The 14,679-nt window shown below is 36.0% G+C and overlaps 1 protein-coding gene across 1 annotated transcript; it reads right to left on the reverse strand.

The window, feature by feature from the left end:
* Nucleotides 1-1,041: 1,041 nt before the first annotated feature.
* On the reverse strand, nucleotides 1,042-3,518 carry K441DRAFT_653829 (uncharacterized protein). Its single transcript, XM_067647596.1, has one exon. The coding sequence runs from the start codon at nucleotides 3,253-3,255 to the stop codon at nucleotides 1,273-1,275; it is 1,983 nt and encodes a 660-aa protein (XP_067508092.1). The 5' UTR covers nucleotides 3,256-3,518; the 3' UTR covers nucleotides 1,042-1,272.
* Between the last annotated feature and the right edge of the window lie 11,161 nt (nucleotides 3,519-14,679).

Below are 14,679 nucleotides of genomic sequence, written 5' to 3' on the forward strand. Positions count from 1 at the left end.
ACGGAAGTAGGTATAAGCTAAAATACAATGTACTAAACGGGGTAGTAATTAAAGAAGGCTATATACGCGTAACTATACGTAGTTAATATAAAGACATTTAAATGTAGAAATAGAACAGGTTAGGTATAGGATAAATAGGAGTTATAGGGGAACATGCGTAGGTGTCTTAGGACGAACGTAAGTATAGGGTAAAAACGTTAAAATGCGTAAAGACGTAAGAACGTGTAAGTCCCGTAATATTAAGCCAGTTTAAAATAACTAAAGCTCTTATTATTTCTTAGTAAATACTAAAGGGTTTAGTAGTTTTTTAGATTATTATAGTATAGAGTTAGTTTAGGGTAAATAGCTGCTACTAGTTTAGGGCTTACGTTCCGTATAATAGCCTTTAGAAATAGCGTTTAGTCTTAGGGCCCTAGTATAAATATCTTAAGGATACGGACTTCTTCTTAGGGGGCTTTAATTAATTATTAGTATTAGGGCTTTTATTTTATAAGGGCGTTTATAAAGGATATCTATAAACCTATTATCTACTCTTTAAGTACAGTAAGTATATTAGCTACTATTATAGGAGCTTTAGGTACGTTTTATATTTTAATAGTAGTATAGGTAGTTAACGTAACGTAGTGTTACGGAGTAAGTATAAGTGGTAATAATATATAGCGAGGTAGATATTATTAAGCTATATATATAAACTATATAATAAGGTTAAGACGTTATATAAGGAAAGAAGGTAAGGAAATAGGGAGAAATAGTATATATTAATAACTTGGTTGCTTAGTTAATATATATATAGGGTAGAATAGAATATAGATAGTAGTCCTAGCAGAACTTAGTAGGATTTAGTAAACTTGGTAAAATATAGCAGAATGCGGTAAATTGCTATTAGATTGCTATCTCGGAGTAGGTCTCTAGTTGCTAAGTTAGTAAAAATAAGTAAATATATATAAGGTATTATAGGGGTGTCCCGTAATAATAACCCCTATATTTATATTTACCTTAAGGATTAAAGTAAATATTTTTCAAGGTTGCTAATTAGAATTGCTTGCTTTTTGAAATTATCTATAGCTAACTTCATTACAATTGGCTAAAAATTCGTTTACTATATATTAGTTATTAATTTAAACATATAGATTTCCTTTACTTGACCTAAAACTACTTAATTTTTATTAAGTTATATACTATATCCCTAGCCTTTTTGTCAACGTTAACAAAGCAGAAACGGGAAATCCAATATTTCAAACGCTATAGCCAGATGGCGTAACAGACTCAACACTAACAGCTACAGCCGCAGTGGCCTTGGGCCTTGGGTGTCCAGGCAACGCCATCGAAAGTGCCGAGCTGGCAGTCCCAGTTCGGCCGCTTCCGTCCAGCCGCAGTTCTTAGAAGAATGCGCTGGCCGCCTAGGCGGTTTCGTTTGGCGTCGAGTTCGGTGACATCGAGCTCAAAGATGAGCGTGCCAACAGCACGCCGCCCATCGGGCACAAACCGCATGTGCAGAGTGCCAAACTCTCCGTGCTTGAGCGGCAGGCCCTGCAACTGTGCACCGGAGCGCGTAATGACCAGCCGCCCGTCGGCGAGTTGGTCGAAGCCCTTGCCCTTGACATGATCCTTGCCCCATTTACTGAGCGCACCGCGGAATTCCACAAGGAGGTATCCCCAGTCAAACAGCGAGGCGTGGCCACGTTTGGGAGTCTCAAAGACGACATATATTGCGCGGTCTTTACGGCCAAACTCTCCGACCATTACGTCCGCGTAGCGCCCCCCGTCGCCATCCGTATCGACTATAGTAATGTTTTTCCAGACGATTTTGTTGTTGTTTTGCACGTTGGCATAGAGATTTCCCGTCTCTGGTGACCTCATGCCATATGGCGGGGTCGGGGAGGTTTCGATGCGGGCGAGCAAGCAGAAATGTGCTTTGTCTGCGCCAAAGGCGACGTAGTTCGAGGGATCGGGCGGGGTCCAATCGAAGGACAGAATCTGCCGCGCACCGCCCACCACCGTGACGGCCTGGCTGCCGATGAGGCTGCCCATCAGTGCGGGCGAGGTTACGCTGCTGTCCCACGGGGCGGGCCAGGAAAGCGAACCCGATGCCTTCGCCCAGTAGAGCTTAACGGTGCCCGATTGCGAGCCGGCTGTCTGGCAACCCCGGTTGCGAATGCGCACATACACGTGATTTAGTTGCTCACCCAAGGGGTTCTGATGGTCCTGGTTGGTCAATCCGTCCGGGCCGTTGCGGACCCAGATGTCGTCGCTGATCCACATGGGGTTGGGGCTGGGGTCCGGCTCGGCTCCAGTGTCATCGGCGTTGTCCTGCATCCAGAGATCGGCAGTCTGGGCCGCCGTGGCGGGGATCAGAGCATCTGATGCTAGGATGCTCGTCCGTGCCATGGACAGCGTTGCATTCATCCGGGTGGCCTGGTCCTGCGTGAACATGAACATTGCATTATCGTCGACATAATCCATGTAGTTCATAAACATATCGCCATTTGGACCGTTGCCACACGAAACATGTGGGAAGGTAGGAGCACCAGTGTTCTGTGTCCCCTGGTTCGGCGTATCGCCGCATTCATCAGATCCGCTACAGATGCCTAACGGTGAGGTTGTGTCGTCTCCCCAAATGTGGATCAGATTGAGCCAATGCCCGACCTCGTGGGTCGCGGTACGGCCAAGATTGAAGGGTGCTGCAGCCGTTCCGATGGTACCAAATGCACCGGTATGTATAATAATGCCGTCAAGCTCTGTAGGGCCGCCGGGAAACGTTCCTAAGCCCAAGAGACCGTCCGTGAAGTTGGCCACCCACATGTTCATATATCTGTCCGAGGGCCAAGGGTCCGCGCCGCCAGTCGCTACTGATTTGGCGTTGTTAACCGTCGGGAAGGTGAAGCCCGTGGTACTAGTGAATGTTCTAGTGATTCCGTTCGTAGCAGCGCATTGGGGGTCGCGAACAGCAAGCGCGAATTCGATGCGTGTATCAGCAGCGAAACCCGCGAAAACCGTCGGCACGCTTGCTACATCAACATTTGTCCGGCGACAATCGGCGTTCAGAACATCAATCTGCGACTGAATCTGCGCATCGCTAACGTTCTGCTCCGCCGTGTTCCACACGACGTGAACGACGACCGGAATTCGCACCACGCCGGTTCGAAGGCCTTCCTCTCCATAGCGTGCCGTGAAGTCGCGCGTCTCAACCTCGATCTGCCGGCGCCTGCAGCGATATTCAGGAGAGAGATATACGAGGCGCCGGTGCTCGTCCATCGTCGCACATGTGCGGCGCTGTTTCGGCCTTCCATGCTCGCCTTCTGTTTGCATACCTTCTGATGTGTACAAGATGGTGTATAAGATGGTGTACAAGGATCAGCAAATTTGATGGGCCAGACTGGTGCTGGGGACAGAGTTCTTTTATGGACCACTGATTTCAGCTTCAGAACACTGCAGAAATCTATCAGCGCCGAACGGTGATTTAGCAGAGTTAAGCCATCACAGTATTGAGTTGTTCTCACTGGCCATAAAAGAGGCCAACCTGTCGATTTACCTAAGAAAATGCTCGAAAAGCATGTGTTTGAATTTTTCAGCTGCTGCAAGTGCATTCAGCCCTAGTTGTTCAGCGCTTCTAATGGCGGGGCGGTTGGCTGGGTTGCTCCGCAGTGATGCATGGTTTTGTTCAGCTGGAGTCGGATAGTGGTTGCACAGCAGCATCCTGTGATTATCTTTACGGAGTTTCCCGCAAGGCATACAATAATCCTAGTCGGTCGCGACATGATTTGTTGACGGGGCGCGAAGTACGGGCTGTGAAGATGTCTTTTGCTAAAAGCGCGTGGATGCAGGTCGGTCTTACTACGCTAAAAAGTGGGCCTAGGAGTCCGACCCGGACCAGACTTGCGGGTAACAGGCTTGACAGCCTTGTTAAACAACCAGCCTATCAGCTGACAGTATTAAGATATTATTAGAACAGGGTCTGACAGCCTAAGCCATAAAAGGATATTTCAATTTATTATTATCTTAAAACCCTCTACTAGCTACTATATAATAAAGAAACTATAAAGGGATATCTAGAATTCCTTAGAGGCCGTTTGGTTACAACTTTATATTTAACCGATATGGAGCTCAAATCTGAATATAAGGCTGTCATTTGGTAAATCTGACGACTTTTAAATATGGAGCTCCTCCATATTGGTAAGCGCGTTAAATTTACAAGGTTCTTAAAAGCGGGACAGGGCAAAAAAAACCCTATAGGTAGAAACCTAGAAATTAAGTATTAGAAGTAAACGATATAATAGTAGGGGAAAATATATATATAGCTACTATGGGAAAAGGGTTGAAGGAGTATAGTGTAGAAGGGAGGTTTTGTTATATAAGGGTAGTGCTTTTAGCAGAGGATGAGGATAAAGGTAGGCAGCGGACGTCTATAGCTTCTTAAATAACGTTAGCCGCTGAGGGCCGTTTGGGGAGCTTTGAGAGGTGCGTTGTAGGGCTGCACGCGCGATTCTAGGTTTAGTGGGTAAGTAAGGAAGACCCGGCCGTCCTTAGCATGCTTAGCATGTTATAAAAGTGGCAATAGATATGGGTCTAAGCGAGGAGAAACTGCCTCCTAAAACGGGGGGGAGGAACCTCCAAATCCGGCTGCGTCTTCCCCAACAACAAGATTCTAAGAGTAATAATAGGCTCTATACCTAAAGAGCTCTATCTCTTTCCCTAGCTAAAAATAAATATAAGCGGTTTAAATACACTAATAAAGCAGACGTAGAAAGAGGTAATTGCTATTATAGATTATTATAAAAACCTAATAAATGGAGTATTAAGTATGCTACTAGGGCCGGCGGCATATAAGGTTTACAGTCCTTAGATTTAGTAGTACTATACTAACTAATTTTCTAGCTATATAACTAGCTTAGCGTATTTCGGTATTATATAATAAATATAGTACGCAATACCGTTACTAGAAGCTATTACTACCTTAAACTAGATACTAAGGCCGTAGTAAAGAAAGTAGCAAAACTACTTAAGAATAACCGCTTTACGCTTAGTGGCCTAGTTAGTACTTTACCTTTTACTATACCTAACTAACTAAGGCTAGGATAGAGAGATAAGATTTAAGGCGCTAATTATTATACGTTATATTAAGCGCGTATTCTTTAATACTAGGCTAAGGTTACTCGCCCTTAATAAGAATAGTACTAACCTTTTTTTACCTATTATAGCTAATATAATATAGCTTATATATATAGCGATTTAATATACTCTTAAGGACTATAGAAGTAGAATATAAGTTATTTGTAAGTTTAAAGCTAACGCTATAATTATAGGTAAATCTATAGAAAGCCTCTTACTATACTTACTAAAGCATATTATAGATAGTTAGAAGCGACTATAAAATACCTAAAAAAGCTACCAACCTAAGCGTAATAAAAGGTTATATAGGCTACTTCTATAATAAGTTAATAAAATATGGAATATAACCAGAGATAAGATGCTATAGACTTAGTAGGCAATTAGCGATCTATTTAAGGATACTATAAAAAATCTAGAGGAACTAGATCCTAAGTATAATAATAGGTTTATTTAATAACCATATACTATAAGTGTAAATATATAATATTATATTAATTATATTATAACGTTATATCGCAATACTCACTATATACTATAGTACTTTACCACTATTTTCTATATTATAATATCGCGCTATTTTAATTATTATATATGGGCTAATAAAGATAATATAATAGGATAATAGTAGCCTAATATATTTATTGCTAAGAATAAACCCCAAAACTATATATAAGGTCTCCTTCTCGCAGTATACTAATAAGACGATTTTAATATTATATAACTATAATATTAACGCTATCTAAGCGCGCCTTAAATAAATTTAAGGTAATAATAAATAGGAACCAGGAATTAATTACTATATCTTATAGTATACTTTCGCCAGCAAGTCTAAGGTTATAGATATTACAAATAGTGCTATATTAGAGGATATAAAGGCCCGCCTACGGAGTGGAGATAAACTAGTAATACTAAAATTTGCTAATAAAGAGGATAAGAATAAAGAAGGCAGAGGAATAGATAGGGAAAATAATAGCGAGAATAAAGATAATTAGGGGTTTAATAATACGGTGCTACTATTACGGCGGGACTTACATAAATATTAAACTTAAAATAGTAGGTTAACTAAAGGGCGTTATTAGGCGTATTAAGGTTATATTATACTACTATTAGGTTAAAATATATTCTTTATATAGTATATACTAGGCGTATAGAATAAGTAGAAAACACTAACTGCGTAAAATAAGTAAAGGGTACTAACTGTATAGAATAAGTAAAGGGTACTAACTGCGCAGACCAAGTAAAGTATACTAATTACGCGGAATAGGTAAATACTATTAACCGCGTAGACTAAGTAAATACTATTAAGTGCGCGGGAAGAGCAACGCTTATTTATTACTTAAAGTAAGTAAAATATATAGAATATATAAGGAGGGTATTATATATTAATTATATATTAAGTATAGAGAGAGCTTAATAGAATAAAGGCACTACTTACCTAGGTTACTATAAATTCGTAATTAGCTATACCGCGTTATTAGATACGGCAGTATACTTATACCGCGTTATTAGATGCGGCAGTATACTACATCACGTTATTAGATACGGCAGTATACTTGCACTACGTTGCTAGATACGGCAGTATGCTACACTACGTTATTGGATGCGGCAGTATGCTTACACCGCGTTACTAAATGCGGCAGTATACTGCACCGCGTTACTAGATGCGGCAGTATGCTGTACCGCGTTATTAGATGCGGCAGTATGCTATACCTAAGTTAATACCATACGCTACACGTTACAGTGCGCGGATTGCGTATTTGGCCGCCAAATGCCGCCAAATGCTATAAAAATACTGGTAAATTTTTTCCTAACATATAAGATTCTTAATAAAGTAGGCAACTTATATAAGGTTAAGCTCCTAGACTTAATTAAAGTTCACCCTATTTTCTCGCAGAATAAGCTATAAAAAGCTGCAAACAACTTATTACCCAGGTAAAAGAACGAACCCCCCCTACTAATTTAAGTTAATAGCGATAATAAATAGAAAATTAAAGAAAGACTGACCTGTAAACTTGTAAGGGGAATATTAAAATATTATATTAGTTAGAAAGGATATAACTTAGACCCTACTTAGTACCCTATATAGAACTTTATAGGTAGCCCCTATAAGCTTTAAGAGTTTTATAGCCGTTATCCTAATTAACCTAGACTGCTAAAGTACCTAAATAAGTAGATAGAATGCTAGTATAATAAAGACAATAAGCTACCTATTGAGCATAAAGACAAGAACACCCTATATATATAATACGGATATATAAAGCCTAAGGGCAGGCTTTACTAAAGGGGGGTAGTAATATTATAGCGCTAGTAGAAAACGGTAGATTATAGTAGACGTTATAGTAGACGTAGAGTTATATAAGCTTATATAACTTAAGGACCGTATATAACTTTAAGCGGCGCTACCCTTCTTCTCCTTTCCTTTCTCTAGCTTTATATCCTCGTTTATAGACAATCTAATTATATAGACTTATATATATCCCTCTTGCTATACTTATACCTCAATTAACCAAGCCGCTAACATTATATATAATTAAGAAGTTAAACTAAGATAGAATATCCGCCTAGCGTGCCTATTAAGCTATAAGGGCCTTTATTATTATAAAATATTCTAAGGCTTTATAATTAGAAACTACCTAAATAGGCTTTAGGGTCCCTTCTAGCTATACTCGCTAGTGCTTAAAGCTAGAGATAATAGCTAGCATTTCTTTATCGTAAATTAGGTAGTTTAGCTTAGTATCTATTATAATCTTTAAATAGTAATTAATAGGGTACTATTCTCTATCTATATACTTTTAGGAATAAACGCTAGCCGTAATACTATCTAGATATTGGTTTTTAGTCTTAAGGGCCGTTTTAGGTTAAAGTAGGTAAGTAAGGGAGTAAAAACTAGTCGTTTCTTAAGCTTACTAAAGGCCTACCTATATAGTATTAAAGCAAAAGAGCTAGTCCTTTTAGGTAAAGCGGTTAAGGGGCTAAGTAATCCTACTACAGTTCTTAATAAAGAGTTAGTAGAAGTTATAGAACCCTAAAAATAGCTATACTCCCTCTATAGTCCTTAGGGGTACCTACTAGTTACTAATTACGGCCATATTTTTTTTTAAAAATCTACTTTAATTTTATTTATTCTAATAATAAACCCTAGGTACTTTATACACTTAATACTAATTTCCTAATATTAGCCTAAAAGCTAGCCTTATAGAGATATTATAGGACCTTATAGATATACTCCTTATATTCTAACTTATTCTTAAAGTAAATTATAATATTATTTAGGTAGGCTATATAGAGGTTATTAAGGTAGTTACAGAGTATATTATTTATATATCGCTAGTATATAGCTAGTCCATTAATTAGTTTAAAATAAAGTACTTTATATTTATATAGTCTATAATAGGTCTAAAATATAATAAGGGTTATAAATCCAGGGCTTATCCTAATTTGGTAAAAGGCCTAATAAATATTAAGCTTTATAAAAACCTTAGCTCTACTTATTTAGGCTAGTATTTTATTAAATAAAGGTAGTAGATAGTTGTCCTTATAGATTAGCTTATTTTTTATTTTTTTATTTTTTTTATATCCGTTATATTATACTACGTACAATACTACGCATGCAGTCTCTAGGCTATAGCGCTGTAGTTTTATATATATAAATCCTTTTAGGCAGCTTAATATATACTAGTAGCTATATCCTAATAGTTTATAAACTTCTAGACTGGGGGTTTACCGCTTTCTAATAAAATACTAGGTGGTTTAAAAATAATAGAAAAGACTATAAGAAATCAAGAATCCCTAACGCCTATCTATATCCCATTTATAGCTTATTTCTATCCTTTTGCTCTTTAATATCTATCTGCTAAAAGCCTAGTAGAAGTTACCTCTTTTTATAGATCTTACTGTTACTAGCCACTTTCTAGTAGCTATTTCTATCCTATCTAGAAATAGAAAAAGCGCCTTTCTTCCTTTCTTTGTATAAAATAGTTTCTTTAAGGAGAGAGAAAATCCTAAATACCTTTACATCTCCTTTCTCTCTCCTCTATATAAGTTGCAGTCTAGTAGTAGATACTTAGGGGTTTAAATAGCTCTACATTCCTTAAAGCATCTACCTTCTTCGTCCTTTCCTATTGTCTTAGAGAAGGATTTAAAGTAGCCTTTTCCTAGCTTTAGCTGGGGGAAAGCCGATTATAGCTTTTTTTGGATATTTCTCCTTAGGGGCTTTAAGAGAAAGGAATAGCTTCCTTTACAGATCTTAGTATAGTGTTTTCCTTTATATTTATTTAGTTGCCAATTATTTTTCTACTGTTCTAGTACCTTTTCTTTTGCAATTCTCCCTATATAGGCTAAGGAGGTATAAGAAGACTGTATTTTTCTTCTAAAAAAACCATTTTTAGCTAGCTTATCTACTATTTTATTTCTATAGATTCCTAAGTGGCTAGGAACCTAATAGAAGTTAATAAAGACGTTCTTACTAGCTAGGTAGGCGCAGCTTTACGTAATTTTAAAGACTAGTTCTTGTCCCCCTATAAGAGAATTAAGCTATAATCTTTTAATAGCAGCCTAGCTATCTATAAAGATATAGACCTATTTCTCTTCTAGTTATTATTATTACTTTAGGTGTTTTAAAGCCCTATAGACTGTATAGAGCTCTACGTCTATAATTTCTATATTATAAGGGGACTTTGTAGACAGGGGGCTATAAGGACACGATTAGAACAAAATTAATTAGTAAGAGAGACGAATCCTTAAGGAGGTAAGGCCTCTAGGATTATAGAAACTATATACTACAGGTACGTGTCTCCGGCACGTGACCGGCGACTATTTAAGGGACGTCTGGGGGTTGTCCTAAGGGCAACTTAAGGTGTCCGCAATATTATCCCTTATATATATAGGGTCCTAGATTCTAGTTTATTGTATATTTAATCCTATTTCTCTCTCCTATTTTATATACAGCTGCTATACTTAATTTACTGTCTTTTAAGCTATCTATATAGTATATATCTACTAGGTCCCACTCTAGGGATTCTTATAAATTTTCTAATAGTCTTAAATGTTCTTGTGCAGCTTCTTCCTTACTACCTTTAGAGATAGAAAAGGATGTAGAAATAGGGGGAGATTACGATTTTTACTACTTTAGAGAGATTCTCTCTATTTTCCACTTTTAAATTAATTGCTGGACTCTAGAAGCTAGAGATAGTAGCTATGTTTTTGGCTGTAGAAGTAATTTTATAGTAGAGTTTTTAGAGCTAGAACTAGAGCTAGAATTAGCTGCTAATTCGTCCCTATCTTTGTTAATCTCTTCTATATAGGCCTTCTTAATTGCGTGGTTTTCCTTAAATTTTAGGATTTTTACTGCGTAGCTATTACAAAGCCTTTTAAACCTGATTCTAAGAGGAGGAATAAAAGCCTCAATTTCCATAGCTTGGGTAGGAGATCCTCTAAACGCTCCTAAAACTAGTTTTAGGGCCTTATTTTGTAGAGACTGGTACCTAGCTAGTAGACAGTCTTTAGATTTACATTTCTACCAGCATTATACTCCGTAGTCTGCTATAGTAGTAACGCAGGCCATATAGAGCTGTCGTAGGGCGGTTAGCTTATTTAGCTTATAGTAGTTAATATAGGAATTAAGCCCTCTATTTAGATTTTTAATTAGAGAGAGTTAGTAAAGTAAAAGGGGCTTAATTAGGTTTAATAAATCCCTTATCTAGGTTATTAATAAGGTACTACTTAATAGCCTATAATTTAGTAGTAGATTGTTAATAAAAGGTACTATAGCTAAGGAAGTTTTCTTTATTTAGCTTAATTTTAATCTTATAGTTATATAGTTAGTAAGGTAGGAGTATATTAGATACTATATTAGAGAATACGTCCTTAAATTTCTAGCATTAATAGGGTAGTTTTTATTCTACTAGCTCTTTATTTATAAGCTTATACTTCTTTCTATTAAGCTAATTATAGACTAGAGTTTCCTTATTTTTAATTATTTAATTGATTTTATATAACCTAGTTACAAAGGTAATAGTATTAAGCTAGGGTAGGTTCTAGTAAATATTAGCTAGTAGGAGGTTTGTAGGGTTTTTTTAATAATAATTATTAGTTAGACTATACCTTACGATCTAGGGTTTATAATCTTTCTTAGCTTATATTCTATATTCTATAAGTTATCCTTCTAATCTATTAGTTTAGTATAGCGTCTAGTATTCCTTCTTATTCCTTACAACTATATAGGGCCTAAGTTTCCTATAGGGAGCTTAGTTAGCTTTTTACTAACTTTCTTAATTTTTATTACGGGTAACGTAACCTAGGTAGCCTAGGGACGATATAGTATATAGATCCGCTATAGGTTAAGCTATATATCTTTTTAAAAGCCTAGTCCCTATATATAGCATTAGCCTAATAAACGGTATTTATCTATAGCCGTATAAGGTTTTCTATTATAATGCTAATTTCTTTTATAAAGGAAGGCGCTAGGGGTATAGTTTTAGGCTAGATAGGATATCTACTTTATATATTAAGCTATAAGCCTAAGTAGACTAACTACTTTTTTTATTAAGATTATATTATAGCTTTTAAGGTCCGTAATAAGAAAGGGGATATTATACTACCTTTATCCATTAATATAGAGGTAAATCTATAATGTAGTTATAATAAGTTACTCTACCTACCCATTATACCCTTAAATAAAAATTAGCTTAGGTAATTCTTCTAAAAGCGTAGTTAAAAAGTTAACTAGTTTTATAATATACTTTATATTAATTAAGATAAAGATATTTACTTTTAAGTTAGCTAAAGTAGAGGTTAAAACCTAATATTTATTATAGAATAAAGTATAAGAGATAGTATAGCTTTTTCTACTAATTAGCTAACCTAAATTAATATATCCCTTAACCCGTCAGGGTCCTACGAGTAGGTGGTCTGTGCGCGAACACCAGACTCAAGACCAGGCTTGCGGAGGATAAATTATCCTATCCAGTCGGGCGGATAATAATCCTATCCGAGGATAGCCTAGATATCGGATAATATCCGGATAATATCTGGATATCCGCAAAATTTTTAACCACGAAACTAAACCTTTACCCCCTATCGTACGACGCTATAAATATGGCTAGAACTAGTAAAATTCACCCTAAAAACCTCGACGATAATAATTCCTTTAAAGTTAATACACTTTCTACCCTTTTAAGCGGCGTTGAGACCAAAGCTAATACTAGTTTAATTCTAACTACTTATATAACATAGATCTTAAGACAAGTCTCCTTAATTTATAAACATACTCGTACGGTAATAAAGGAAGAAAAGGCTTATATAAAGAAACGCTACTTTTGTAAATACTGTCCTCCTTAAGACCTAAAAGGACACCATTCCTTAACCGTTGGATTATAAGGCTATCTTAAAAAATATAATATTGAATAGAATCTAGCAGAGAATTAAGAGCGTACAACAGTAAAAGATTAGGGGGAGAGATCTCTTTTAGAACTATATTAAAAGCTTTTAGCAAGAGGAGAAGTTTAAGGTCTTAAGGGTGAGGTTCTAAAGCGTATAGTATATTAAAATACTATAAAGCAAGCACTTCTAGATCTGATTATCGTATAACAGCTTCCCTTCTTATGTATAAAATGGCTAGAGTTTTATACTTTCGTAAAAGTATTAAATTAAGAAGCACCCTTAATTATCCCTATATACCACTTAACGATTATAGCCTAGATTCTTAAACACTTTACTAAGAGTTAAGATATTGTATAAAAAGTACTTTAATCTATAAAAACAAATATTTACTTTACCGTGGATATCTGGACCTCTCTAAGTTATTCCCTTCTTCTTAGAATCTGTGCTAGCTTTGTTAATATCTAGGATAAATACCGGAACCCCTTAATTGCCCTTTATATAGTATCTAGTTAGAGTAGTATAGATTAATAGGAGGCGCTTTGTCCGGTTCTTATTAAGTACGGCATTAAAATAAAGATTAGAGCTCTTATTGGTAATAATACTAGATTAAATAATGTTCTCTGTTATACAATTAGCTAATGGCTTAGCTTTAAGTATAAAATCAACTGGATCGCAATATATTAAAGAATTCGCTGTTAGGGGCACGTTATTAATTTTATTATTTAGGCCTTTCTATTTAGTTTAAAAAAGGATAAGAAGCTTATAAACTTATATAATAAAAAGGATAAGGAACAGGACGAAGAAGAAGAGAAAGAAGAAGAAGAAGTTATACGATAAGCACTACCGCTAGTTAAAAGAAAGAAAAAAAAGGATAAAGAATTAGAGCTAGCATTAGACGAAAAGTGTGAAAGAGGTAAAAATATTTAAAATATTATGGAGCTAATAGGAAAGCTTTATAACTATATCGTTTATATCCGCAGCTTAGCTAACTATACGATATGGTTTATTAAACGTACTAGTAAAATAGTTCCTCTAGATAATCGTACGAGATAGAATAGCTGGTTTCTTATGCTATGTATAGCTCTAGAGGATAAGGTAAAGGCTAGGCTTTAACTCTATATAGAGCACTATAAGGATAACTTAAAAGATAATATCCTCTTAATAAGCAAATGGATACATCTTTATACAATTCGTGATTTCCTTTAGTCTTTCTATAAAGCAACTTTATTTCTTTAAGGAGATTATATAACACTAGAGAGGGTTCTAGAATTAGTTAATATCCTTAAGGATATAATATAGACCGTATTAGTAAATTATACGATACTCTTAACGTTTCTTTAGCTAATTATTTTCTATAGGTAATAGCTACTAAGGCTAAGGATAAGTTTATAACTCCTTAACTTTAATGTGCCGAGGAAAAGCTTGTAAAGTACATTAAGAAGCTAGATAATTCTCCCTACTATTTAGCGGCACGAGTTCTTAACCTAGAGTGTCGTATGGCTTTCTTAAAAGATTAGAATGATTGTATTACCGTTAAAGGAGAAAAGAAGCTCTTTAGCGTACGAAAGCTCTAGGAGAGATTCCGCGAGAAAGCAATACTTTTAGGTTTAACTATATTGTACGCAACTAAGAAAGCTTAAAAGTCGCCTTTAGAGTCTGAAGAAAATCTCTCTACCTTCCATAAGGCTTGTCTTTAGTATTGTTTAAAATATACTCGTCTATAGAGTCTAGATGAGTTTGATAACTACATTAACGAGAATCCAATTCCGCTTAATAGCCGTATAACAGCTATTTAATAGTGGAATTAGCCTCTTTAGTATATAAGATTTTTACGACTCTTACAGCTTGCAATTAAAGTTCTTTTAATACCTGGAATAAGCGATAAGCTAGAGAGAGTATTTTTAGGTTCTTAACGCCGTATTTTATGGGATCGTATAAGAACTACTCTATAAATACTTAAGGTATTAGAGTGCATAAAGGACTGGGCAGCTTATAAGATTCTAAGTATTCCCTTATAGTTGTATAAGGGAAAGTATATAAGGGGTATGTTGTACAACACTAAAGGGGGGAAAGGGGGCATATAAATAAAATAATTTTAGGCAAAAGGTAACCACTAAAGGTGTGTAGGTAGCGTAGGTAAATATATGCTAACTTTAAACTTAATAGATTATAAGTTTAAATCCCACTAAT

This window comes from Cenococcum geophilum, assembly GCF_001692895.1.
Source record: "Cenococcum geophilum 1.58 unplaced genomic scaffold K441scaffold_6, whole genome shotgun sequence".
Classification (NCBI taxonomy): Eukaryota; Fungi; Ascomycota; class Dothideomycetes; order Gloniales; family Gloniaceae; genus Cenococcum; species Cenococcum geophilum.